General features: G+C 39.5%; 1 protein-coding gene across 1 annotated transcript in view; it reads left to right on the forward strand.

Moving 5' to 3' along the window:
- The window catches only part of LOC120518440 (MAGUK p55 subfamily member 5-like), a 165,155-nt gene that overhangs the window by 61,423 nt on the left and 76,877 nt on the right, over positions 1-26,855 (forward strand). The window contains exon 2 of the mRNA XM_039741225.1: positions 23,263-23,745. Coding sequence (XP_039597159.1) covers positions 23,388-23,745 — 358 coding nt within the window. The 5' untranslated portion in view covers positions 23,263-23,387. The remainder of the gene's footprint in view (positions 1-23,262; positions 23,746-26,855) is intronic.

Below are 26,855 nucleotides of genomic sequence, written 5' to 3' on the forward strand. Positions count from 1 at the left end.
TGCTCTCCCTTTGTCTTGTCATTTATTAACACACCTGTCAGTCACATCCCACACTCACAGTGGTGTCATAAATGTGTATGAAACTCACGTAAAGCATGTAGGTCCCATAATAAACATTTAAATGCAATACACCCCGTGTTTCATGTAGGCACCCCTTTATCTCTGGTTTCAGTCACGTCTGAAGCATATCTTTGAGGTATATAAACCCCTGGGTCTACTTAGTTGTAGTATGCAACAATCTGAACCTCTGTCTATGTGCTTCTCTTTGTCTCAATCCATCCGTGGAAATCACTCGCCTTGTAAGTGTCTTTTAAAACTTTATCGTTTAATGTATACTGCCTGCTATGTATTGCTTTTAAATCATTATTTATTGTCTTTGGTTGTACACTTATATATACCTGTATGTTTCTTTTGTATATATTTCAGTTTACAATGAGGTACATCTGGTAAAAGCCTTCAGGAAAGCTCACACCTTGTCGTTTTATGTGGATGTGCGTAGTTGTTTAAGCTCTCTGCGGCCACCTTGCATGGACAGTGCAGAGAGAGGCAGAAAATATATACTAATAAAACATTGACTAAATATTTATTCATAATAAATGTGGCATAAAAGAAAACCAAATGCTTCTCATAATTATAAGCTGCCATACTGCTTATTTGTTTCTGTAACAAGGCTTATTATTTTCACAGTTTCTTTAATCAAAAGCAAAAATGTATTTATAAATATATATATGTATTTATGTGTGTATGTATATATACATGTATTTATAAATACATATATGTGTATGTGTATGTAACTGCTCAAAAAATTAAAGGAACACTTTGAAAATAAATCAGATCCCAATGGGAGAAAAAATTCTGCTGGATATCTATACTGATGTGGATAGTGAAATGTGTTAGGATCAAAAAGGATGCCACATCGTTTGATGGAAAAGAAAATTATCAACCTACAGAGGGCTGAATTCAAAGACACCCTGAAATTCAAAGTGAAAAGATGATGCGGCAGGCTAGTCCATTTTGACGAAATTTCAATGCAGCAACTCCAAATCGTACTCAGTAGTTTGTATGCCTCCCACGTGCTTTTATGCATGCCTGACAACGTTGGCGGGGGCATGCTCCTAATGAGACGATGAATGGTGTCCTGGTGGATCTCCTCCCAGATCTGAACTAGGGCATCACTGAGATCCTGGACAGTCTGAAGTGCAACCTGGCGTCGTTGGATGGACCAAAACATAATGTCCCAGAGGTGTTCTATTGGATTTAGGTCAGGTAAGCCTGGGAGTCAGTCAATGTTATCTTCTAGTGCTGGGCGGTATGACCAAATTTCTATATCAAGGTATTTTTCAAAATTATACCGGTTTCACAGTATTCAACAGTATTTTTTTCCCATGCATGAGTGGATGTTAACCACATTTTCCACTGTAATTACTGCAGTAGACTGGCTAAGAATAACCTATCCCACTGTCATGAGAATTGTACATTGTACAAAAAATCATTGTAATATGCACACAAGTATTAATACAGGTTTTCATGGCCCCATAAAGTAATAGTTTTCAAGTGTGTGGCACTAATGAAGAGAAGGAATCACATTGCATGACAGTTGCAGTCAAAATATAGAACCTTTTTATTGAACAAATTTTGCAAACAACTTAAACTATAATTTTGACAACATTTTTTCAACCATTCAAAGAGGCATTTAGACATAGTAAAATATCCAGAGGTGCTTGTCAAAAGTTGTATTGCACTGAACACCCAACTACACTTTCTGTTAATGTTAACAATCTCTGCCCACTGACACGTTAAAGTGACTTTTTAAACAACTTTACCATCATTAAACTGCATAATATTTAAACTAGTAAATAATAACAATAAAATAAATAATAGTGCAACTTCCAGTAGTAATACTATTACCTCAGGTACATTACACAGTATTCACCACATAAAAATAAAATAAAACAAGTGCAACCTGGTGATGACATCTTTACCAACTGATCCATCATATTGCAAATTGCATTAATATGGACCTTGCTTCAAGGTAAGCTATCCATCCATTTTCCAACCAGCTGAATCCGAACACAGGGTCACGGGGGTCTGCTGGAGCCAATCCCAGCCAACACAGGGCACAAGGCAGGAACCAATCCCGGGCAGGGTGCCAACCCACCGCAGGACACACACAAACACACCAAGCACACACTAGGGCCAATTTAGAATCGCCAATCCACCTAACCTGCATGTCTTTGGATGGTGGGAGGAAACCGGAGCGCCCGGAGGAAACCCACGCAGCCACGGGGAGAACATGCAAACTCCATGCAGGGAGGACCAAGCTAAGCTATATACATAAATAATAAAATTGCTTTTATAATGCTATTTGTGGTATAGCAGGTCCGCGGCTTAAAAAAAAAATATGGCCAGTTTTTAAATACAGTTAGCCATGTCCGTCTCTGTGGGTGTGATTGCACGACAGCGGGGTGTTGAAGAGGTAATTGGGGCGAGTTGTACCTGCACATGTGTGTGCGATCATTCTCAGTTGCTTCATTGGCTTCCTAAGGCGTGTGATTAAGGCACTGCGTCCATGGAGACATATATTTATGGGCCATCAGGATAGGGGAAAGAAAAAAGAAAGGATAGAACAGAAGAAGGGAAAAGGCAGTCATGGGAGATGAACCAGACACCAGGATGGAGAAGGCAGCACGAGCTAGGGCTCCATGCCGGAGCGCAGGCTGAGGCACTCTAGGGGCTGGTTCGCCCCACTGACTAAGCCTAGAGTGGTGCGAGTGAGATGTAAGGCAATAATAATAATAATAGTTCATTTTATTTATAAGGCACTTTACATTAGTAGTAAATCTCAAAGTGCTACATAAAAATATTTAACAAAGACAAAACAAGATAAAAAAAAGAGATAAAACAACAATAAATAGTGGCATTCTTATTAATATGTGTTCCTAAATAACATTCACACCAGTGGCCTGCTGGAGATCATTTTGTAGGGCTCTGGCAGTGCTCATCCTGTTCCTCCTTGCCCAAATCAGCAGATACTGGTGGGTCCTGCTGATGGGTTAAGGACCTTCTACGGCCCTCACCAGCTCTCCTAGAGTAACTGCCTGTCTCCTGGAATCTTTTCTATGCCCTTGAGACTGTGCTAGAAGACACAGCAAACCTTCTGGCAATGGCACATATTCATGTGCTGTCCTGGAAAAGTTGGATTACCTGTACCAGCTCTGTAGGGTCTAGGTGTCGCCTCATGCTACCAGTAGTGACACTGACCGTAGCCAAATGCAAAACTATTGGAAAAACAGTCAGAAAAGATGAGGAGGGAAAATATCAGTGGTCTCCACGTGTTGAACCATTCCTGTTTTGGGGATCATCTTATTGTTGCCCCTCTAGTGCACCTGTTGTCTATTTCATTAACACCAAAGCAGCTGAAACTGATTAACAACCCCCTCTGCTACTTAACTAACCAGATCAATAGCCCAGAAGTTTCATTGACTTAATGCTATACTCTCATTAAAACGTATGCCTTTCATTTTTTGAGCAGTATATTTATACAGGTGTGTGTTCTTTTTTTTTTCTTCAGGGTTTCAGCTAGATATTCATATTATGCTCTTTGACACACGGAAATAAATAATAAACACAGTACAGATCTTTAAAAAAGCTGCACATATATCAAATGCTCATAGGTTGTTTTTTTAACAAAGTTTAACAGGTTTTTAAGTAAAAGACACATTTTGTGTTAAGTTAACAAGCCTATTGTTTACTAAGCTGCAGTTTCAAAATTGTCTTTATCTTTTCTGTTTCCAGTATAAAAGCTGCTGCACACGTTAAACAAGCTTGCAGTCCAAAGTCGGACAGTGTCAGTTTTAATTAAAGGACAAGTGAAAAGGTCTGATTTCATTAAGGTAGCTTTTCTTGCCGTTTGACTAGTTGCAGAGGACGACTTCTCCGATTCCCTTTTCTCAGTTTATTAATCAACTTTCTTTAATGTAAAGGCTAATATTCCACTTGTCTCTGCTCTCTACTAACACAAGCCTTGACTTGATTTGTTTATACTAGGCGCTGACTCAATTACCATAATACCTTGTGTAAAGGAGCACTGTCACTAAATTACTGTAAAGCCTAAAAAGCATGGGGCGCTAAAGGTTGTTTTTTTGTGATTGGCCAATTTACTGATCACTGGTCAAATATTTTTTAGTGAAAAATCATCTCATTCAGATTGGCAGCCGATTGATCGGAGCATTTCTAGTAAGGCTGCGGTGGGTTGGCACCCTGCCCAGGATTGGTTCCTGCCTTGTGCCCTGTGTTGGCTGGGATTGGCTCCAGCAGACCCCCGTGACCCTGTATTCGGATTCGGCGGGTTAGAAAATGGATGGATGGATGGATGGATTTCTAGTAAGGAATGGCATTGTATGCAAAAAGTGTCAAGAAGATAGATGGAAAGATAGATACTTTATTAATCCAAAGGGAAATTCACAATTCACAGATGCCAATGGATCTTCTTTTTGCTTCTGATTTTATGGCAGCACATAACAGAATTGCCCCACCAGAGAAGTTAAAAGGCAGTTGTTTTAAGAATGTTTATTGTATACTAGGGGGCTTTGCCCCCTGCTTGCTTCACTCGCCAACCCGCGTGTTTGGTTTTCCAGATACACACTTGTAAATTTTTTTTTTCTTTGAATTGTTGCTATTTCATTAGTTTCACTTTTATTTCAGAACTTCTGTAAAAACAATATTTGGAATCTTTCCTGTCCAAATATGCTGAATCTTTTAAATTAGGTCTATGAGACTTGTGTTTAATGACTTTGTACCATAATTTAGGATTGGTTTCTCTGTTTGGAATTTCAGCACAGACAAATTGATCCATATCATCAGCAGTTAATATTTTTTTTTTGCAAAGTAACCAATAAGTGCATGTCAGTTAAACTCCGTTTTTGAAATTCTCTGACTTAAACTAATTTCCTTTTGTTTGCGTCAATGCGATCTGTGCTATCTTTTTTCTGATACTGTAGCAACTGACGTAATAAAGTGTCACAAAATTATTACTTCAACAATCGCCGACTGCGTAACCCCAAACACAACTTTCTAGCACCCTCTCCAACCCCTCCTCCAACGGGTCTCGCCTCCCCCTTACCGCATCAATCAGCACCCACCTATCAGTCTTCCGTGCTGTACTCTGCCCTCCCATTGCTATTTCATTAGTTTCACTTTTATTTCAGAACTTCTGTAAAAACAATATTTGGAATCTTTCGTGTCCCATTATGCTGAATCTTTTAAATGAGGTCTGTGAGACTTGTGTTTAATGACTTTGTACCATAATTTAGGATAGGTTTCTTTGTTTGGAATTTCATCACAGACAAAACGATCCACATCATGAGCAGTTAATAATTTTTTTGCAAAGTAACAAATAAATGCATTTGAGTTAAACCCCATTTTTGAAATTCTCTGGCTTGAACTAATTTCCTTTTGTTTGCGTCAATTTGGTCTGTGCTATGTTTCTTTTGATACTGTAGCAACTGATGTATTAAAGTGTCACAAAAGTTCAACTTCAACAATCGCAGACTGTGTAAACCCTGTGGAATATGGCCGGCCAGTCATCTCGGCCAATACCCCCAGGCCGTCAGGTGGAGCCCTCCCTGCAGCATGGAGGTGCCCTGAATGCCAGCAGGGAATTATGGACAATGGAGTTTTTATCCAAAGCCCTGCTGGATACCGCAGGGGCCGATAGAAGGCGCTGTAGGGAGGAGCAACGACTATTTGCCCTACACCCCGGAAGTATGCCCGAGTCACATGGACAAGAGGAATGACATGCTTTTGTGTTGAAGATAAAGGAGGTTTTATCTGACCCAGAAGTGTTACCAGTCACATGGATGGAGACAGAAGAAACACTTCTGGGTCAAGGACTATAAAAGGACTGTGGGAAATCCTAGACGCTGAGCTGGGTGGAAGGGTGGCAATGCGTCTGGGAGTGGTGGAGTGTATTATTGATTATTGATTGTGTATTGTGGAGAATTTATGAGTATTGTGGAGAGGAGGGTGCTTGTGCACTGTATTATAGTTCAAATAAATAATCATTGGACTTTTACCTGGTGTCTGACGTATTGTCCGAGGGTTCAAGAGGACGATAGCACCCTCTATCTGTCACACCCCAAACACAACTTTCTAGCACCCTCTCCAATCCCTCCTCCCACGGGTCTCACCACCCCCTTACCACATCAATCAGCACCCAGCTATCAGTCTGCTGTGCTGTACTCTGCCATCCCTCGATCGGACCTAACAGTCACTTAAAACAAAAAAGGCTTCAGCTTGGCTGGAACGCTACAATACATATGTATCGCGCCTTGGGTCTCTTTTCTCTGCGCTGCTCTTTCTTCTTTGCTAAAGGCACAGGATCTGTGTGTGCCACGCAACTTCACATGACTAAATGTTTTGCTGGCTGTCCGTGGACTTATTTGATAAGAAGGGCATGTCTTGCAAGAACCTTATGTTCCACATCCCCACGAGACACTCCGTTGTCAGTCTTTTTTGTCTTGCGGGTCTTTAAAATGCCTTTCGAGAACTTCCGAGAAGATCATGTATCGTCGCCTTGCTTTTACATTCCAGGATTTTTTTTATATTTAGAGAGATAATCATCCTAAAATGTGCTTTTCATTTTATGGCTCCTCTCGTTTGCCTGCAGTGTGTAGTAGGACTGTTTCTGTTGCAGTGGTCATTTGCCTTTAAAATGCTGCAGTCAAGCACAATACCTTAGGCAATTTGTTTCTGCATGGAACTTGGTTTGTCCTGCTCTATGATGTGGTTGATGCTAGCTGAAGGCTGTCTGATTTAATTGGAAAGCTTGTTTTTGCCATTTCCAGTGCACCTGAGAAATCCTCTGCTATAATCCTAGTTCAGTGACTGACAGAAATGGAGCAGATAGGTTGAAGTGGCATTGTTACGGGTGCTTAGGACTAGCCTCCAGCCATCTGTTGTCTAACGAGAAGCCTTACATCATGGCGGGATTGTCTCATATCTATCCTCTCTTTTCCTAAGCTGTACTCAGAAACCTATATGACAGTGCTGGTGACAAGTGCAATAAGTTAACAGAAGAAAAAAAAAAGGAGGTATGTAGTTGAATACATTCTGGTTTATCATGGCACCACCAAGTAACAATATTTTGCATGTTTGTTAGACTTGCAAGTCTGAATTTCATGACACACTACATGTGACAATACACCAACTGCTGCTGCTGCTGCTGTCACTAAAGCCACCTGGATGAATAAGATAGTTGCAAATAAAAGAGAATGTAAAGGCTGCAAAGCTGAGTGGAGCAAAGGAGATGCAATGGGGACACTGCTTAGCTGTATTGTTTACACTTTACTTTGATTATGCCAACATTTGATATAAATGATGCATCTTTAATATAAAGTTTCTGCTGTATTTCTTGTTTATAGGGAGAAGCAGAAAACGTAGGAGCAGTAAGGCAAAAGAGATTAGCAGCAACATTTATTTTTATAGCATATTTTCATACAAAGAATTTAGCTTGAAGTGTTTCACAAGATGTCAATAAGAAAAACAAACTTAGGTAAGAATAATAAGTCACAAAAAATAATACAATTAATAAATCCATACAAGTGTACATAACGTTGATAAATTAGTAGACTAGTTGCATGCTTGTACATAAAATCACATTGTAAGTCTCTACAGATGCATACTATGATAAGGTAAGATGGCAGGGAGAACAGAAAATACAAAAAAAAAAATCTGCAGGAATTTAAGGCTAAAGGACCAAACAGCCCCATCTAGGCATTCCTCCTAACTTAAATGTGCTTAAGTCATTCCTCATTCAATACATTTACATGTACACAGATCATCGGTGAATAACCTGGTTAACCCAGAACTCAACTTTCTTGATAATCTCCATTTACATGGAAGGAATCATTTGGAGTTCTCCTTTGGCAAAATGCTCCAACTTCATCCAGCTGCATAAAAAGGAGTTAAATGTAATTATTGGCCACCTTGAATTTGAAAATAAGCATGCCACCCATGAAAATTTTCTTCTTTTATAAATATGTTTAGTCATTCTCACACTTTATTTATCTTATTTATAGGCTTCTGTTACCGGATTGCACACAGCATACTTATCTGCTTGGCTGGGTGATTGAACCCTGCAAATGACCATAAGTACCGATAAGTGTGATTTCTGCCTTACACTCAATGCTGCTGGGATAATAATAATAACACAGGCATTTTTACTTCAATAAAATATTTATTAGGTTACTCACTACTTTAAAAAGTAATCGGACTACATAACATGTGTAACTTTGTGATATCCTGTGTAGTAGGAAAGTGGCCTCAACATACACACTGGGCATCTCAAAGATCATAAGCTGACTGCTATCAGAGGAGAGAAGAGACACAGCCCAAAATTAAAGGGTGAAAGGTAACAATTTATAATAAAGGTCCTATACAACAAAAACAAAGCAGTGTCAGGCAGGCTTTGATTCTCAGTCCTTCAGTGCTGACACTCCATCCAAAAGCAAATGGAAAAAGGATAAAAACAAAAATAAATGAAGGTGTATTTACAGTGGGTACAGTGAAACACAATAGTCCTCTATACAAAAACTACACTCACATACACACAAAAATAAAGTCAGCCTTCCTTCATTGAAATTGGCCAGGAAGCTCTTCAAAAAGGAAAGAGACAGAAGACAAAAACTTGTAGGGGAAAACATGGAAGAAATCTTGCGAAAGTCAATTTAGAGAGAGACCCCTTTCCAGGTAGGTTGGGCGTGCAATGGGTGTCAGAAAATGGGTTAAATACAATACACAAAACAGAACACTAGTGATCCTCTTCACAGATCTACAGTAGATGGCCAATCTATCATTGCCACCTCAGGAATACAACACAATAGTACAGTAAGAATAGTACATGAACAGAGCAAAATGCAAGAATAGATCATATCACATAAGAGTATTCAGATTTGTTCAGAGTCCTGGAGACCTCGGCCAACAAGCTGCCTCCCACCTACTGGCCATTGCACAGTGGAGTTAGTGCTGGGCTGGCCATTCTCATGAAAGAACCCTTCTACCTGATGATTCCAGTGCTACTTTATCAGAGATGACTTTTCCATAGGCAGGTAAACAACTTGGCAGTAGGACAGTGGCACCAAGTGCCACATTTGAGTATGGAGAAGTGAAAAAGGAGAGAAACAAATCTTCCCAAGCCTGCATGCTGTCCCAGTCCCTCTGGATTGATTCAACAGATTCACAGTGATCTGCCAATCCACCTAACTGGGCATCATCTGCAAGCTTAACCATCTCATTCATTATGGTTTTAACCAAATCACGTATATATATTAAAAATAGTAGCGGCTTTAGCACTGACCCTTGCTGGACACCAATCTTAACTTCACCAGATTCTGATAGGGTTCCTCACACCATCACCCTCTGCTTCCTTTATCTGAGACAATTTATACCCAGTTTGATGTGGCCGGGTGCGGGTATAAACAGTGCCTTGACAAACAAAGAATAGGTGGTACACCAGCCGGGTCGTCACTTTTAGTTTCTTTGCTGTTCTAACTTAAAATAAGTACCTTCTGACAACAAATGGTGTACTGTCGCAGGGTGATAACACAAAGGAAAACAGGGGTCTGGTTAGCCCTTCTTAACACACAGCAGGTCTCCTGTGGAGGTCTGAAGCCTTCAGATATCAGTCACGAAAGACACCTCAGTGGAGGCAATCAGGCTTCTTATAAAGGGGGACACAAAGGGTGGAGCTAATTTTCCTAACTTCTTGCCAGCTTCTCTGAGCTGTGGGGAGTAATGGAGAAGACACAGTTCGCAACAGCACACCCCCTCTTCCCAGTGGGTTACCACCTACCTTGAGTGAGCCAGCAAGGAGATCCTCCAACGTGCATGCGTGACACCACCTACACACTGCAGCCTAAACTCCCATTCTTTTAGCCTCAGTCCAACATCTGACAGTCTTCAATCCAAATCCCTAAAGCAGATTCCATCCAGACTACTGCCTTATTACATCCACTTGCAACTCGTCTTGCACCCTGGTTAAAAGGACACTGCGGCTGTAGATCTTATATTCCTTTCCTACTTTTTAAATAAAAAGAATCGTAGCCTCATTGATGCCGTAATGGCGTCCTACAGCGGTGTAGCTTTTCCCTTCCTTCAGCATATCCAAAACGTTTACCTTTTCGGCAATCGTTAACATCTTCCGTTGGCGCTTGGGCATGATGCCTGAAGCAGCAGCAGGAGGAGATCGTTATGGAGCCATAATGAAGGGCTTGACTATGCACAAAGATAAACACAAAAGAGCACAAAAGTTAATTCTTTACACAGCGAAACACGTTGCTGAATGAGCAAGACGAGACTTCCTGGTTAACACTGCATTCAGCACACATGAACTTAACTGCATGCTCTGATTGGTTAGCTTCTCAGTCAGGAGAACTTAACTGCGTGCTCTGATTGGTTAACTTTTCAGTCATCCGCCAATAACGTCCCTTGTATGAAATCAACTGGGCAAACCACCTGAGGAAGCATGTACAGGAAGTAAAAAGACACATTGTCCGCAGAACCCGAGAAGCAGCAAAAAATCCGCGAAAGTCAAAGCCCGATATAGCGAGGGATTACTGTATATGTGTATATGTCTATATGTAGATATGTATGTATATGTACAGTGGTGTGAAAAACTATTTGCCCCCTTCCTGATTTCTTATTCTTTTGCATGTTTGTCACACAAAATGTTTCTGATCATCAAACACATTTAACCATTAGTCAAATATAACACAAGTAAACACAAAATGCAGTTTTCAAATCATGGTTTTTATTATTTAGGGAGAAAACAAATCCAAACCTACATGGCCCTGTGTGAAAAAGTAATTGCCCCCTTGTTAAAAAATAACCTAACTGTGGTGTATCACTCCTGAGTTCAATTTCCGTAGCCACCCCCAGGCCTGATTACTGCCACACCTGTTTCAATCAAGAAATCGCTTAAATAGGAGCTGCCTGATACAGAGAAGTAGACCAAAAGCACCTCAAAAGCTAGACATCATGCCAAGATCCAAAGAAATTCAGGAACAAATGAGAACAGAAGTAATTGAGATCTATCAGTCTGGTAAAGGTTATAAAGCCATTTCTAAAGCTTTGGGACTCCAGCGAACCACAGTGAGAGCCATTATCTACAAATGGCAAAAACATGGAACAGTGGTGAACCTTCCCAGGAGTGGCCGGCCGACCAAAATTACCCCAAGAGCGCAGAGACGACTCATCGAGAGGTCACAAAAGACCCCAGGACAAAGTCTAAAGAACTGCAGGCCTCACTTGCCTCAATTAAGGTCAGTGTTCACGACTCCACCATAAGAAAGAGACTGGGCAAAACGGCCTGCATGGCAGATTTCCAAGACGCAAACCACTCTTAAGCAAAAAGAACATTAGGGCTCGTCTCAATTTTGCTAAGAAACATCTCAATGATTGCCAAGACTTTTGGGAAAATACCTTGTGGACTGATGAGACAAAAGTTGAACTTTTGGAAGGCAAATGTCCCGTTACATCTGGCGTAAAAGGAACACAGCATTTCAGAAAAGAACATCATACCAACAGTAAAATATGGTGGTGGTAGTGTGATGGTCTGGGGTTGTTTTGCTGCTTCAGGACCTGGAAGGCTTGCTGTGATAGATGGAACCATGAATTCTACTGTCTACCAAAAAATCCTAAAGGAGAATGTCCGGCCATCTGTTCGTCAACTAAAGCTGAAGCGATCTTAGGTGCTGCAACAGGACAATGACCCAAAACACACCAGCAAATCCACCTCTGAATGGCTGAAGAAAAACAAAATGAAGACTTTGGAGTGGCCTAGTCAAAGTCCTGACCTGAATCCAATTGAGATGCTATGGCATGACCTTAAAAAGGCGGTTCATGCTAGAAAACCCTCAAATAAAGCTGAATTACAACAATTCTGCAAAGATGAGTGGGCCAAAATTCCTCCAGAGCGCTGTAAAAGACTCATTGCAAGTTATTGCAAACGCTTGACCGTAAATGGTCAACAAAAATATAAACAATACAGTTCATATACGCGATGCCTGGGAATGGCGTTGTGGCCATTTTAAAGAGGAGGAGCCGGAAGTGGAGGGATGCTGGGAAGGAGCCGTGAGGGATGATGAGAACAATGACGTCAGGAAAGATGGCGGAGGAAGGGCGGAAGTAGACGTAGTGCGGGCAAAACTCAGTCTTATGGTGGCGGAGCATCTTTTTATCTGAAAGGAAGCACAGGAAGAAAGTTAGTACCCCGCCATTCCCTACCGGCGAATGTTTTCCCAGGTGTGTTAAGATCCTTCCGGTCTCCGACTCGCGTATGTGACTATATATATATATATATATATATGTATATATATGTATGTATATATGTATATATATATGTATATATGTATATATATATGTATATATATGTATATATATATATATATATATATATATATATATATATGTATATATATATATATGTATATATATATATATATGTATATATATATATATATGTATGTATGTATATATATATGTGTATATGTATATGTATATATATATGTATGTATATATATATATATATGTATATATATATGTATATATATGTATATATATATGTGTATATATATGTATATATATATATATATGTATATATATGTATATGTATATGTATGTGTATATATATATATATATTTATATGACAGCAACATTCATAACAGTGACAAAACAATAACATTGATAATCATGTTACGTTATTTTTAAAATGTTTTCTTTTCTTTTTCATTACTTCTTTAACACACTATTTCTCCGCTGCGAAGCGTGGGTATTTTGCTAGTATATAATATATATATATATATATATATATATATATATATATATATATATATATATATATATATATATATATATATATATATATATATATATACTATATATAAATATATATATATATGTACATATACTGTATATAAATATATATATATATAGAGAGAGAGAGAGAGAGAGAGAGAGAGAGAGAGAGAGAGAGAGAGAGAGAGAGAGAGAGAGAGAGAGAGAGAGAGAGAGAGAGATACACTGTATATGTTGATATTTTATGTGTTTGAGCAATGGTATTCTGGACATGATATAAACGGGAAGTGGATGAAGGTTTTCTGAGGTTTGGGGTTTTAAATGGAGTTTCTGAGACCATGGATCTACCAGGTAGTTTATTTGTGACCAAGTAGTTCTTGATTGCTTCAGTCTGGTAATGGTTGGTTTAGTTAGTGAGAAGTGATGAAGATATAAGTGTTCTGTGTGGCCGATCATGTGGGTAAAATAACTCAACCAAAGGGTTCATTTATCTCATGACTCCTTTAAACCATCATGCTGCTGGTGTGAGTATGTGAAGTTATTTATTTTATGATGCTCCTTCTGTATGTGCCTCTGCTTTTTTTTAAGTTTGCCACAGTGATACATACTCCAAAATATGTCAAGTTTTCCGTCAGTGACTTCAGTGGAAAGACTGGCAATCCTTCATTTAAGCTTTCAGTTGCATTTTGCTGCTCTCAACATCTGAGAGAGTTCTGTGTACCAAAAAAGCTGTCTATTCAATTCTACACAGCCATCACTGAGTCTGTTCTCAGCTCCTCCATTACTGTGTGGTTTGGATCAGCAACTAAATGTGACAAGAACAGGGTAAAATGAATAGCTAGGTCTGCAAAAAAAGATCACTGTAATCAGTCTTCCACCCTACAGGCCCTGCACTATTCCAGAGTCATGAAATGGGCAGTGAAAATCATAACTGGCCCCTCAAGTCCAGGCCACCACCTCTTTGAACTTCTGCCACCTGCCTGGTATTAGACTTCACTACACTAAAACAAACAGACATGACAACAGTTTCTTTCCATTGGCCATAAAGCTCATGAACAGTCTTACATATAGTTAATGGTTAATTCTGCATTTATTTCAGTATTTCTTGCACTGCCTTTCATGTTGTATGCATGCGTTTGCAATCTTAGTCTTGTAATTATCTCAGATCTGTACTTATTCATTGTGTGGGTAGCACTTTAGTTTAGGTATCTGTAACTCATTTACTCCCCTGTAACAAGATCTTAACCAAAGCTGCTTCTGGTCTTCATAACACTGATAAAACATAAGTTAATTGGTTATTCATCCCTGTGTAGTGTGGCATACTGACATGATTACAATTACATTACATTTATTTATTTTGGCTGACACCTTTATCCAAGGTGACTAACAGTATTTACTAATGCTTAGTAAGTGCTATGAAGACCAGAAGAAGCATTTCTTACTGTCTAGTTACATAATAATAAATGAGTAAAAGATGCATTTTTGAAGTACCTATACTAAAGTGTTATCCTTGTGTGTATGTTGTGTATCTATGAAAAAAACAAAAAAAATGAACTCAGATTTCTTGTGTGCAAGCAGACTTTTCAAATAAGTGGGTTTCTGATTCTGGTCCTGATTGCAAGGCAGTTGTTGCCACTTTTTTGTCCCAACATGGATGGGTCACACTATTCTTACACTGAGGTTGGAAGCATATCTGTCTGCAATGCTCAACATTAGGATGGTCATCATTGGAATTGCTTTGGAATTCTTCAGTGAATGGGGTGTTGTTCCCTCTCTATAAGCAGCATATTTGGCTTTCTGCTGAAGTTAATGATTTGTTGAACTGTGACCCTCCCCCACTTCGGCAGTGTGAAGCATCCCACCCCTGATTTAATTAAAAGTAATATGGCTGATACTGTTTTTGTTGTGTAGGCTGCTGGGATTAGGGAGGCATGAGGCCCTGGTCACCTTCGCATACAGTTTTAATGAAGCTGACAAGCACTGAACCGCCTTGTGCTGATCCTATGGTTCCTTTTCTGTAAGCAGGACATTAGACTTATTTGTTTTGTGTAGGCAGTCATGTAACATTACTTGCTCTGCTCTCCCCCAGCTGTGCTTACAGTTTAGGCAGAAGATGAGATTATGGAGAAAATGCTGTGAATGCATTTCTATTAATAAGTAAGAAAGAGAGTCATAAAGACTCCTTATAAAAAAAATAACACCCAATATTGACCCAGGACTGGGGAAGAGGAAAAGTCCTCCTTCTACAAGGTGCATTACAAACTCTGACAAAACAGACTGTGTGGCTCTGTGGACATCTCAACATGTTTAGTGCTTCGGTTTAAGTGTTTACATTTACTTATTTGGCTGATGCCTTTATCCAAGGTGACTTGCAACATTTACAGTCATATGAAAAAGTTTGAGAACCCCTCTCAGCCTGCATAATAATTTACTCTACTTTCAACAAAAAAAAAATAAATAACAGTGGTATGTCTCATTTCCTAGGAACATCTGAGTACTGGAGTGTCTTCCGAACAAAGATTTTTAGTGAAGCAGTATTTAGTTGTATGAAATTAAATCAAATATGAAAAACTGACTCTGCAAACATTTGGGTCGCCTTATAATTTTGCTGATTTGAATGCATGTAACTGCTCAATACTGATTACTTGCAACACCAAATTGGTTGGATTAGCTTGTTAAGCCTTGAACTTCATAGACAGGTGTGTCCAATCATGAGTGGTAAAAGGTAAAGTGATCAATTGCAAGTTGTGCTTCCCTTTGACTCTCCTCTGAAGAGTGACAGCATGGGATCCTCAAAGGAACTCTCAAAAGATCTGAAAACAAAGATTTTTCAGTATCATGGTTTAGGGGAAGGCTACAAAAAGCTATCTCAGAGGTTTAAACTGTCAGTTTCAACTGTAAGGAATGTAATCAGGAAATGGAAGGCCACAGGCACAGTTGCTGTTAAACTCAGCAGGTCTGGCAGGCCAAGAAAAATACAGGAGCAGCATATGCACAGGATTGTGAGAATGGTTACAGACAATCCACAGATCACCTCCAAAGACCTGCCAGAACATCTTACTGCAGATGGTGTATCTGTTCATCATTCTTCAATTCAGTGCAGTTTGCACAAAGAACATCTGTATGGCAGGGTGATGAGAAAGAAGCCCTTTCTGCACTCACTCCACAAACGGAGTTGCTTGTTGTATGCAAATGTTCATTTAGACAAGTCAGATTCATTTTGGAACAAAGTGCTTTGGACTGATGAGGCAAAAATTGAGTTATTTGGTCATAACAAAAAGCGCTTGGCATGGTGGAAGAAGTACGCCGCATTCCAAGAAAAACACCTGCTACCTACTGTCAAATTTGGTGGAGGTTCCATTATGCTGTGGGTCTGTATGTCTAGTTCATGGACTGGAGCCCTTGTTAAAGTCGAGGGTCAGAAGAATTCAACCCATTATCAACAAATTCTTCAGAATAATGTTCAAGCATCAGTCACAAAGTTGAAGTTATGCAGGGGTTGGATATTCAAACAAGACAATGACCCAAAACACAGTTCGAAATCTACAAAGGCATTCATGCAGAGGGAGAAGTACAATGTTCTGAAATGGCCGTCACAGTCCCCTGACTTGATTATCATTGAAAATCTATGGGATGATTTGAAGCAGGCTGTCCATACTCGGCAGCCATCAAGTTTAGCTGAACTGGAGAGATTTTGTATGGAAGAATGGTCAGAAATACCTCCATCCAGAATCCAGACACTCATCAAAGGCTATAGGAGGCGTCTAGAGGCTGTTATATTTGCAAAAGGAGTCTCAACTAAGTATTGATGTAATATCTTTGTTGGGGTGCCCAGATTTATGAACCTGTCTAATTTTGTTATGATGCATATTGCATATTTTCTGTTAATCCAATAAACTTAATGTCACTGCTGAAATCCTACTGTTTCCATAAGGCATGTCATATATTAAAAGGAAGTTGCTACTCTAGAGCTCAGCCAATGATAAACAAAAATCCAAAGAATTAAGAGGGGTTCCTAAACTTTTTCATATGACTGTGTGTTACAGTTGGTTCCATTTCTTTTGGTTTTCCAGTTGGAGCGCAGGCAGGTCAAGTAACTTGCTCATGGTCACACAGTGTCAATAGCGGGATGTGATCCAACAACCTGAGCCTTTGAAATCCAAAGCCTTTATCACTACACGTAATTTATGGTGACTTGCTTTACGTAGCCTTAGTGGGATGATGATTTTTTGTACTGTCTTGATGCCTGTTTAGGAAGTAAAATTTATAATTTTCATCCCTGTACGCATGTCTCTGCCATGCTGCATGTTTAGCATGTTTGTACCCTTGTCCTTTCTGTAAAAAACAAAGCCATACATCTGTATTAGTGTGCCATGCATTGCTTTGTATGCTTCATGTTATGTCATAAGCTAAGAAACTTTAATTCAAAGCTTTGTTTCAACAAATACTGTACATCCTAAAGTACAGAATGCTAAAGCTCAACCTAAGCATTTCATTCAACTTTATTTAAATTTAGTTAACATCTGACAAAAAGTAGTCGATTATTTAGTGTTCATGGCGCCCTCATGTGGACACACCAGCAATTAGAGTTTGTGAAAAAGAAGTGTGCTTATTTCAGTACATGAAGGATAAGGTGATCTAGTAAGCTGTAGGTCATATCGAGGAAGGAAGCTTTTGCTGGTTGAAAGAGTACCAGGACACATAATGAAGGGTTTACATGACAGTTAGTGAAGTGCAGTTTGGCATTGTGATTGGGGAGGGAAGAAGAGATGCAACCTACATTAAAAGTGTCAAAGGATAGGAGCTGCATAAAGCTTTTGTAGACTTGGAGAAGACATTAGAAAAGGGGCTACAGGAGGTGGTGAAGGTTAGGTGTGCAGAAATGTTTTGTGTCTGCAGTGATGGCGATGATTGAGGAAACACAAAAGATGGTCAGGATAGCAGATGAGGTTAGTGACAGATTTTTTTAAATGAAGCTGTTGCTGTACCAATGATGCCCTTGGAGTCTGTTGTTTTCTTGTGATAGTGATGAGTGAGAAGTTCAAAGTGCATGCAGGCTGATCATTGGAATGATTGCATGCCAGTGATCCTGTTTGGCAAAAAGTGAAGTGGAAAAGACTGAAATGGAAAGCTGATTTAAGACTTTAAGGTAAATACAGAAGTATTTAGAAGTGAAGGGGCAGGAGGTGGAATATAATAGTGTGACAAGCAGTCTGCAGATGGCATGCGACTTTTGCTTGTAGAAAGTGTGACAACAGTCAAGTCAATCAAGTTAGTTGTCATGTGTACCCCACACAGTTACATTCGAACTTGCACATCTCCTCAGTATAGTTGACAAAAATACAATGAATAAATGAAAAGTATACTTAGTGTGGAATGAACATACATGTTGTGTGTGTGTGTGTGTGTATATATGTATATGCATATATACAGTGTGTATATATATATATATATATATATATATATATATATATATATATATATATATATATATATATATATATATATACTAATATTAGTATTATAGATATATAGAAATAAACTTGGGCACAACTGGGTAAACCCTGAAGATTACTGTTAAACTAATAATGATGACTGGAGCACTGGCAAGTTAAGTGAATTGAGAAGTTGAGTGAATTAAGACGACCCGACAGCTAATCCAAAGTGGAAACTAAACCTTCTGAATGGACTCCTTTTGTTTATTAAGTTTAACATTTTATTACTCAGGTTACAGTGTGTCATGCAGTTTTTTTGTGCTCGAGTTCTGCCTCACGCTGCTGTTTTTATCAGCTTTTAGTAGCCTAGGAATTGCTTTGTACAACCTGAACAGTAGAAAAATGGAGAGCATTGAGGTGTTCTTGAGTCTTGTTGGTTGCCAACCTTTTTGGTGGGCATTGGGAGTTCTCCATATTGATTACGCATGCTGGATTATCTGGCGCTTTCAGGGGAAGCATGAGTAACTGACTTGTGTTCTTCGCTTTGTTTCTGAGCTAAAGCACATCAACTTTATGAAATTAGGAGTAGAATGCCAACAGGGAATGGTGGAGGCTCATATTACAGAGGGCAGAAACTAGAGAAGCCACAGCCAAGGGTCTGCTAGACACACAACTGCAGCCCTGAGTAACAGGAGGCACAGAGTCTCCTTGAAGGCTGCCAGGCTGTCACTAGATCCTAGAGCTGTTGGAGGCATTCAGAGTTGAGAGTGTAATTACGTTTCATTTCAAATGAATTGCCTCGTGTGTCTGTGCGGCTTTGATGTGTCTTGACTGTTTTTTTGTGTGCTTGTGCCTTTGGTCATTTGTCTCACTTCTCAGACTTTTTTGTTAGATGTAAGGAACAGAGTGTGTGGAATAAAGGAACTGGGATGGGAAGGGGGTGCTCTCTATTTTGTTCAGCTTGTTCCTCAGATTGTTTTACTACCATTTATGATGTACATTTCCTGTAAAGTTGTTGCTTAATGTGGAGAGGTGGAACTTTTAATTATTATTACATTTTTTTGTCAGAATTGGGAAACATTTACAGTATTTTGGAGCTAAATGCTTCTAATACAAAATGGTGAAGGCAAAAGCAAGTCAAGAAGGAAACGATGAAACATTAAGGGGCACACATTGTAACTTTCTTTTGACCTTCTTTGTGTAGCTACAAATGTACAACAATAATTTTTTGTAGGCCATATTTACAAATCTTGTTTTTGCTTATTTATTCTTGACCAGTTATCACATTTTTGCTTTCTTAGCTGTTTTTGTAATTTGAAGGATCATGTCCTGGAGTTCATCAAACTGTGATTGTTAATGTTACATAGAGTGGATTTGTTTTGAACAACTTCTCTTTCTGCACATTTTATTGTGTTGGAGGTTTAATTTTAAAAGGTAAATTTGTAATTTTTGGTCATCAGTCCACACTTAATAGCCCATAATGGGAAAACAAAACAAGTCCACAGACCTCTGTGTAGATCACATTTTGGTAAGGCACAGATCAGAACAATGGGATAAAACCATTTCTAAAGCTTTTACAACAACAACAACATTTATTTATATAGCACATTTTCATACAAACAGTAGCTCAAAGTGCTTTACATAATAAAGAATAGAAAAATAAAAGACACAATAAGAAAAACAAAATAAATCAACTTTAATTAACATCGAATAAGAGTAAGGTCCAATGGCCAGGGGGGACAGAAAAAACAAAAAAAAACTCCAGACGCCTGGAGAAAAAAATAAAATCTGTAGGGATTCCAGACCATGAGACCGCCCAGTCCCCTCTGGGCATTCTACCTAACATAAATGAAACAGTCCTCTTTGGATTTAGGGTTCTCATGGAAGGACTTGATGATGATGGTCGCCTCACCACTTCTTCTAAGTTTTGTTCTTGGAATTCTAAGCAGACACTCATTTGAGGATCTAAGGTTACGATTTGGAATATAAGGTGTCAGACATTCCGATATATAAGATGGGGCGAGATAATTTAAGGCTTTATAAACCATAAGCAGAATTTTAAAGTCAATCCTGAATGACACAGGTAACCAGTGTAGTGACATCAAAACTGGAGTGTTCCCAGAAGCACAGTGGCCTCACGAACTGTAATGAGCTTTGTGTTAGAAGAAATATGTTTGACATGCGCCTCTGTCTGCTATGATATCTTTGTCATTTTACCTATTGCATCTGTACATGACATGACAACAGCAAATATGAGTTTAGATAAGCATTGTGGTCTGTGGTTATACAACATGTTAAAACAATGTGGCAGTTTTGTCATGGAACAATTTGCTTTTCCAGTTAAACTGTAATGTTAACTTAGTTAATTGTTTAGTCATGCAGTGAATGTTGTTCAGCCTCGTCTGTGCATCTACTGGTGGTTTTAGGCAGTGTGAATTTTGCATCTATCCAGGGATAGGGAATAGATACACAAAACCTTAAGAGAAGTATAAATGAACGCTAGCTTCAGACTGAAAAATAAACAGGCTGAACATGAGACATTTCAAAAAGTGCATCTTTCAGGTGTGTGCCTAAAGTGGAGTAATCTGCTACAAGAAGCCGACAGTCCAGGCAGGAGTCTCTTGATCATAAAAAAAAAAAGTGTTCCACTGCTTGTGAATTATGTTGAGTATCTCGCCTTGTGCCTATAAAAAACAAATCATGTTTGACAGCTTTCAGTTCCAGTGTGCTTTTAACTTCATCCTTCCCTTGCACATCATTTCAATCTGCACTGTCATTCCCTGTGATATAGGCCTGAGAGCATTACTTTAAAAACATTGACGTTTCTCTTCAAAACCCCATCAGACAAATGGAGTTGTTCCTCATCATATATACTTTTATATGGACCTTGAACCAGACTTAGAAGACATGTACATTAAAAACTGCATCAGTACTGCTTACTGCCCTAGAGTTAATTTTATTTGTGCCAAGGGTAAAGTTAGTAAGCGCTTAAAGTTTTATTTATCCATCCATCCATCCATCCATCCATATGACACTTCTCATCCATCACTTTGCATTAACATCAGGGTACACTATTCTTAGGCCTGTCACTCCTGTGCCCAGTGTTGCTGGTCATTGCACCAACTTCCCATGACCGTGACTGGGATTAGAGAATGTACTGTTTTTAATGGGAATAAACCAGTCACTGTCAAGCCTCACTTTGGTCATTTCCCTGTCTGTAAGAATGGGGATCTCTTATTGAAGCAGATGTCATACTAGACGACTTTTAGTCATGGGATATGTCAGATTTGCAGACAACAGTTGCTGATCTCATTGCTGAATCTTGGCGGTTTTAACAACAGAATATCAGTGGCCGTGTCACATTTAGCGATCACTCGCCAGCTTTCCCACACAGTTGTGCTTACCCGTTTTTTAGACAGCCAGTGCTGTAAAAAAGGTCAACAAGTACAGCAAGTTCAGCCGCAGTCTGTGCTCTTTTTCTTCTTTTTTCTATTTTGTCCTGGTATTTAAAATGCAAGACATCAGTCAGATAGGCTTCTTTTCTTTTTATGAGGTCCAAATTCCCCATATTTCTTATTTCTCATTGCTGCATTATATTCTTGTGCTTCAGAATGAGTATTTATTGGTTGTTGTCTCTCATATGCACAGAGCCTGACCTTAGGACTAAAGACAAAGTCAAACAGGTTGGATCTTCTCTGAGCTAGTTGCCAGGCTACTTGGAGTCCATTGCTTGGCATCTTGCATGATGTGACTGACCGACTCACTAAAGTTATATAAATGAAGGTAATGGTTGAAAAGGTGCGTAATGTGACTTGACCTTTAGTTGTAGGTCCTTGACAACACTTTGAGTACACTCAGCTGCTGTGTTGTTCTACTGTGCCCATCTGGCCCACGCCAGGGCTTCTAACCTTTGACTTGCCTGAAGGTGAGCTGTGTTATTGCCCTACACGTTCAGTCAACACCTACCCTAAAAGACTGAATCCCATTTGAAACTGTATTCAGCAGCCCTCATGTTCATAACCTGGAAAACAATCAATGATGCTGACCTCAAGCTATACCCCTGTGACTTGGACCCTTGAGATTCCCCTTCAAAAACACTCCTCATATATAATGTATATAATTGGGGTATGTTTCTAAAGTACAGCAGTTTCTCATATACAGAATTGCACTCCTGATCCTTTGGTCTAGACAATGCCATCTATTTCATTGTCCTCTCCCAGAAATAAAGCTTCAGCTTAGTACCTCTAAATAAATGTGTAATTATAAAAGAACATATCTCTCTGTCTGTCAGTGCTTTCATCCATTTTGGTTCAAAGTATTTATATACACCATAAACTGGTGTGACATTAAATCCATGGCTAGTCCTTTGGGGAGCAGAAGGTCGCTAGCGAGTATGCAGATGGCCCACATCACAAATTCAACAAAAGATGAAGCTGCTTTGTTTGGTCACCAGTTCCATGGCAACAATCTGGTGACCTGCAGGTTTACTTGTAGTGTCATTCAGTGACACAAATTATGCACTGCATTGTGTCATCTGTCTGTGAATTACAAATGTGACAGCATGGTGTATTTGTGAACGCTAAATTATCTCGAGTTTGAATCATAATTTTCATATGCATGTCGTCATCATGAGTGGCACCATAGAGCTGCGGTTAGTTCTGCTTCTTCATACATCCAGAGTCCTGCTTTTCACTTCTGACCCTGATTGATTTCCATGTCTTTGAACGTTCCCTTGTGTTTGTATGTGTTTTCCTTGCAAATAAAGGTACATGTTAGGTTAACTGGTCATTCTAATTTAGCCCTGTGTAAGTATGTGTGTATGCCTGATACTCATCCTACATTTTGTCAGGGTAAGCTTTTGTTCCCTGCAACTCTGAATTGAATTAAGTGAGTTTAAGTATCTGGGTGTGTTTTTTGTGTAGAGGTTGACATATTTGTTATGCGTGCTAAGTTACATTTCTTCTTTTTGTTTCAGGTTCCTGAAAAAGGGCTGGTATTCCATTTGATGGACAATGTAAAGCTGGCTTAGTCGATGTTGGTCTTGTCTTTAAAAATGGGCCTTGCAACTGTGCTCAGAGTTAAGTGAGAAGTCATCTGGCCATGACCACTTCGCATATGAACGGCCACGTGACTGAGGACTCGGACGGAGAACTTAAAAATTTGGACCTTGTCTCCGAGCCCCAACGGCACCGGGAAATGGCTGTTGATTGTCCAGAGGAGCTTGGCTCAAGGAGCTTACCGGTACGCCGGAGTACACAGCTGGAGCGCATCCGCCAGCAGCAGGAGGACATTCGTCGTCGTCGGGAGGAAGAGAGCCGCAAGCAAGAGCTTGATGTCAATTCCTCAATGAGGCTTAAAAAACTGGCCCAGAACCCTAAAATTGGAATAGACAATCCTACATTTGATCCTGTCGAGGGTAGTGTGCCTGAGGTACCCTGCAATGTTGCAAAAATTTTAGGTGAGTAATACATTAGTCTTAGCTCAAGGCTGTTACTTTTTCTCAGGAGGCAGAGTTGTTCTCTTAATTACTGTGTACTATTTCCTTAAACATGATTTCAATTTGAGTGAACACAAACTAGGGCAAAGGTATGCTTTGTGGATACAAATATACAGTACAAGGCTTGCCTAAAATGTTTTGCAGTGCTTTTAGTACTCAAATCAATATGAATCAAAAATGTCTGCAAATTACTTTGCATTTATACGTATTTGGCTCTCAAAGTGGCATTGTGTGGTGATGTGCTTTATACATAAAGGAAATGCTAGCAAAACTTATCCATCCAAGTTTCCTCCTTCCACCATTGAGTCCAGTGGTCAGATTTATAACACTTGCATACACACAAAAAGAGGCCCAAAATCTGAAGATGCAACATTCCTCACAAACATTGGGATTTATTAAAGAAAATCTGTCTGGAGAACATGCATAGGTTTATGGCAACTCTCACCCATGCAAATGTAACATTCTAGAGAAAGCAAGGAATGACAATGTCCTTGATAAAGTACGGATCTGTAGCCATACCAGCTTAATAACAAGTCATATGCACAATTATTCATTTAATTGAGCTGTTGTTGTAATGTGCGATGACATGACAAACATATTAAACCTAAAATTGATTAATATGATGTACAGACTCTGTTTTAATTGCCTTTTAAGAAAGGTAATGCTGCGTTTTTGTACTTAATTTCGTCAGTTGATATCAACTTCCCATCGGCACTTCTTAGGGTAAAAACTCATTGCATTCCCTTGTCGTCAATAATTGTACTGAAGTAAAAACACAGGTGTGATTCACTCACCGCACACAGAAAGCTACAAATATCATCATATGTGTCAGGTGGCAAGCTGCTGTTATAATCAATGAAGGTCTGCCGCATTGCGGTTGCACAGCATATTAATTCTTCTCCAACCCTTGACCTTGTTGATATAGAGTCAGATGACCCCGCTCCCTACCCACCTACCGAGGTGGCTGATATCTCCAGGGCTGTGGAATCATTACACAAAACCTTTGCCTTTCACTCTAACTCCTAAATTTCTAGTACCACCAACTTCCACTCTTCTGTTTGTAGTTAGACTTGTATATGTACAGTGTTGACTGAAAGCACACGACTTACAAGGTGCAAGGCGCTTCATCGCAGCCATTGTGAACCATCAAGCTACTCTTTGATGCTTTAAACAGTTTAAGTTCAGTTTTAAAGGCTGTAGCAATGTTATTGTGGCTTAAATACTGTACACTGAGTAGCATTAAATGTAAAACTAAACTTACAAAATTAAAAAAGAAGCTATATTTTTTGTCAAAAGCGTAGAAGAAAAAATGTGAATTTGGAAATTTTAACACGTTGTATTACAATTTACATTTAGTCGGTGTCAGTATATTTTTACTGACTCCAGTAACCCAATAATTGCTTTCGACTCAGACTCCACAGCCCTGGCCCTTACTGCTGTGAATTTGTGAAATGAGCATACAGGTGCTGAGGTACATTTTTTAATATAATCTTTTATTGACTTACATATTTATGTTAGTACCTTCCCCAGTTTCTCTGAACTATCAACTCACTTCTTGGATGGCTGTGATTGTGACAAGTCTGTGGCACCAAATCTGAGAGGGCTTGACCATGGCAGCATGCGGTGACCAGACTTGGAGAGGCTTTTGGTGTGGTACCTGAAACTCTGTAGTCCTCCGGAGTGGCTGACCACCTCTAAATGTGTAGACACTCGTGATAAAGATTGTCAGTGCAAGTCTTACAACTGTATGTAATGCACCACTGTGGTTAATCAGTCAAACACATACGTTAAGTGTTTTACCTTATTCCTCCACAAATCTGTCTGTATGAACTGCTTTGGCATAATGCCTCCATTTGCAGATTAAAATCAGAGAGCTTCAATGTGCTTCTTCTCCCTGTTTCAAATGTTCTTTATTTATATATATATACATATATATATATATATATATATATATATATATATATATATATATATATGTAGTCAAAGATGACCGGGGATAGTCCCCGAGTTGGACAATACTTTTCCTCGCCCACTATATCCTAACTACAGAGTCACGGGGGTCTGCTGGAGCCAATCCCAGCCAACACAGGGCGCAAGGCAGAAAACAAACCCCGGGCAGGGCACCAGCCCACTGCAGGTCTCCGTTAAATGCCATTTGGAATGGTATTTGTAAAAGCAGTGCTAGTGTTTGTGATGCCCCATTTGTTGGAATAAAATTTGCAATGTATTTTATTACTACATGCATACAAAATACATTCCAATAGAACCCTCAAACTTTTCAATTTTTTAAAACACCTTTTCCCATGTAAGTGTATTCATGCCCCACCAAGTAGGGGGAGGGTCAGTCTGGCAAATTAAGTCGGATGAGGGGGGAGGGTTTAGGAGTCCCCCTTGTTTAATCGAGCTTAATCATTAGAGCTTTTCTTTTTGGTGAATCAAGTACAATTGTTACAGTGGAAGAGATATTGATGGCCATCGTTGGCCATAACACTCTGCAACCCACTACCAATATAAACCATAGCAATTGGCAACCCACTGGCGGCAGCCCACAACCCACCCAGTGGTTGAGGAACACTGCAGTAGATGGTGCAGTGAAAACTTAGATTTCAACCTGTCTTATATGGGTACAACAGCCAGAGCAAAAGTAGCTATATATAGTATACTAGCCAACCCGCAGCGTACCATACGCCGCATAATCAGGCTGTTTTTTTAATGATTTTTAAGCACAGGGAGAAAATTAACATTTGAAAAATCGGTAATGTAATAAATCAGCAAGAAAAGCAACATTGTAACAATGCACGGAATGAACCAACACACAATCGTCTGTGACTGAAAACTGGCAGACCGCCCCAGAAGTACCTGTGACTGACGTAGACTTTTCAATGCTCTGTGCGGTTTTGGTTGCTTTTCTATATATTATCCACCAAGACACCCGACCACAGTAGTAGCGAGGTGGGAGGGGGGTGTGTACAAAGGGTTGGGACGCAACCAGTGGGAGTGTATGAGTCGCACTTAGTGGGAATTCCACGGTTTGTAGCCCGAATGGGGTTCAACAGCTTACCCACGCCTTT

This window comes from Polypterus senegalus, chromosome 18 (assembly GCF_016835505.1).
Source record: "Polypterus senegalus isolate Bchr_013 chromosome 18, ASM1683550v1, whole genome shotgun sequence".
Lineage (NCBI taxonomy): Eukaryota > Metazoa > Chordata > Cladistia > Polypteriformes > Polypteridae > Polypterus > Polypterus senegalus.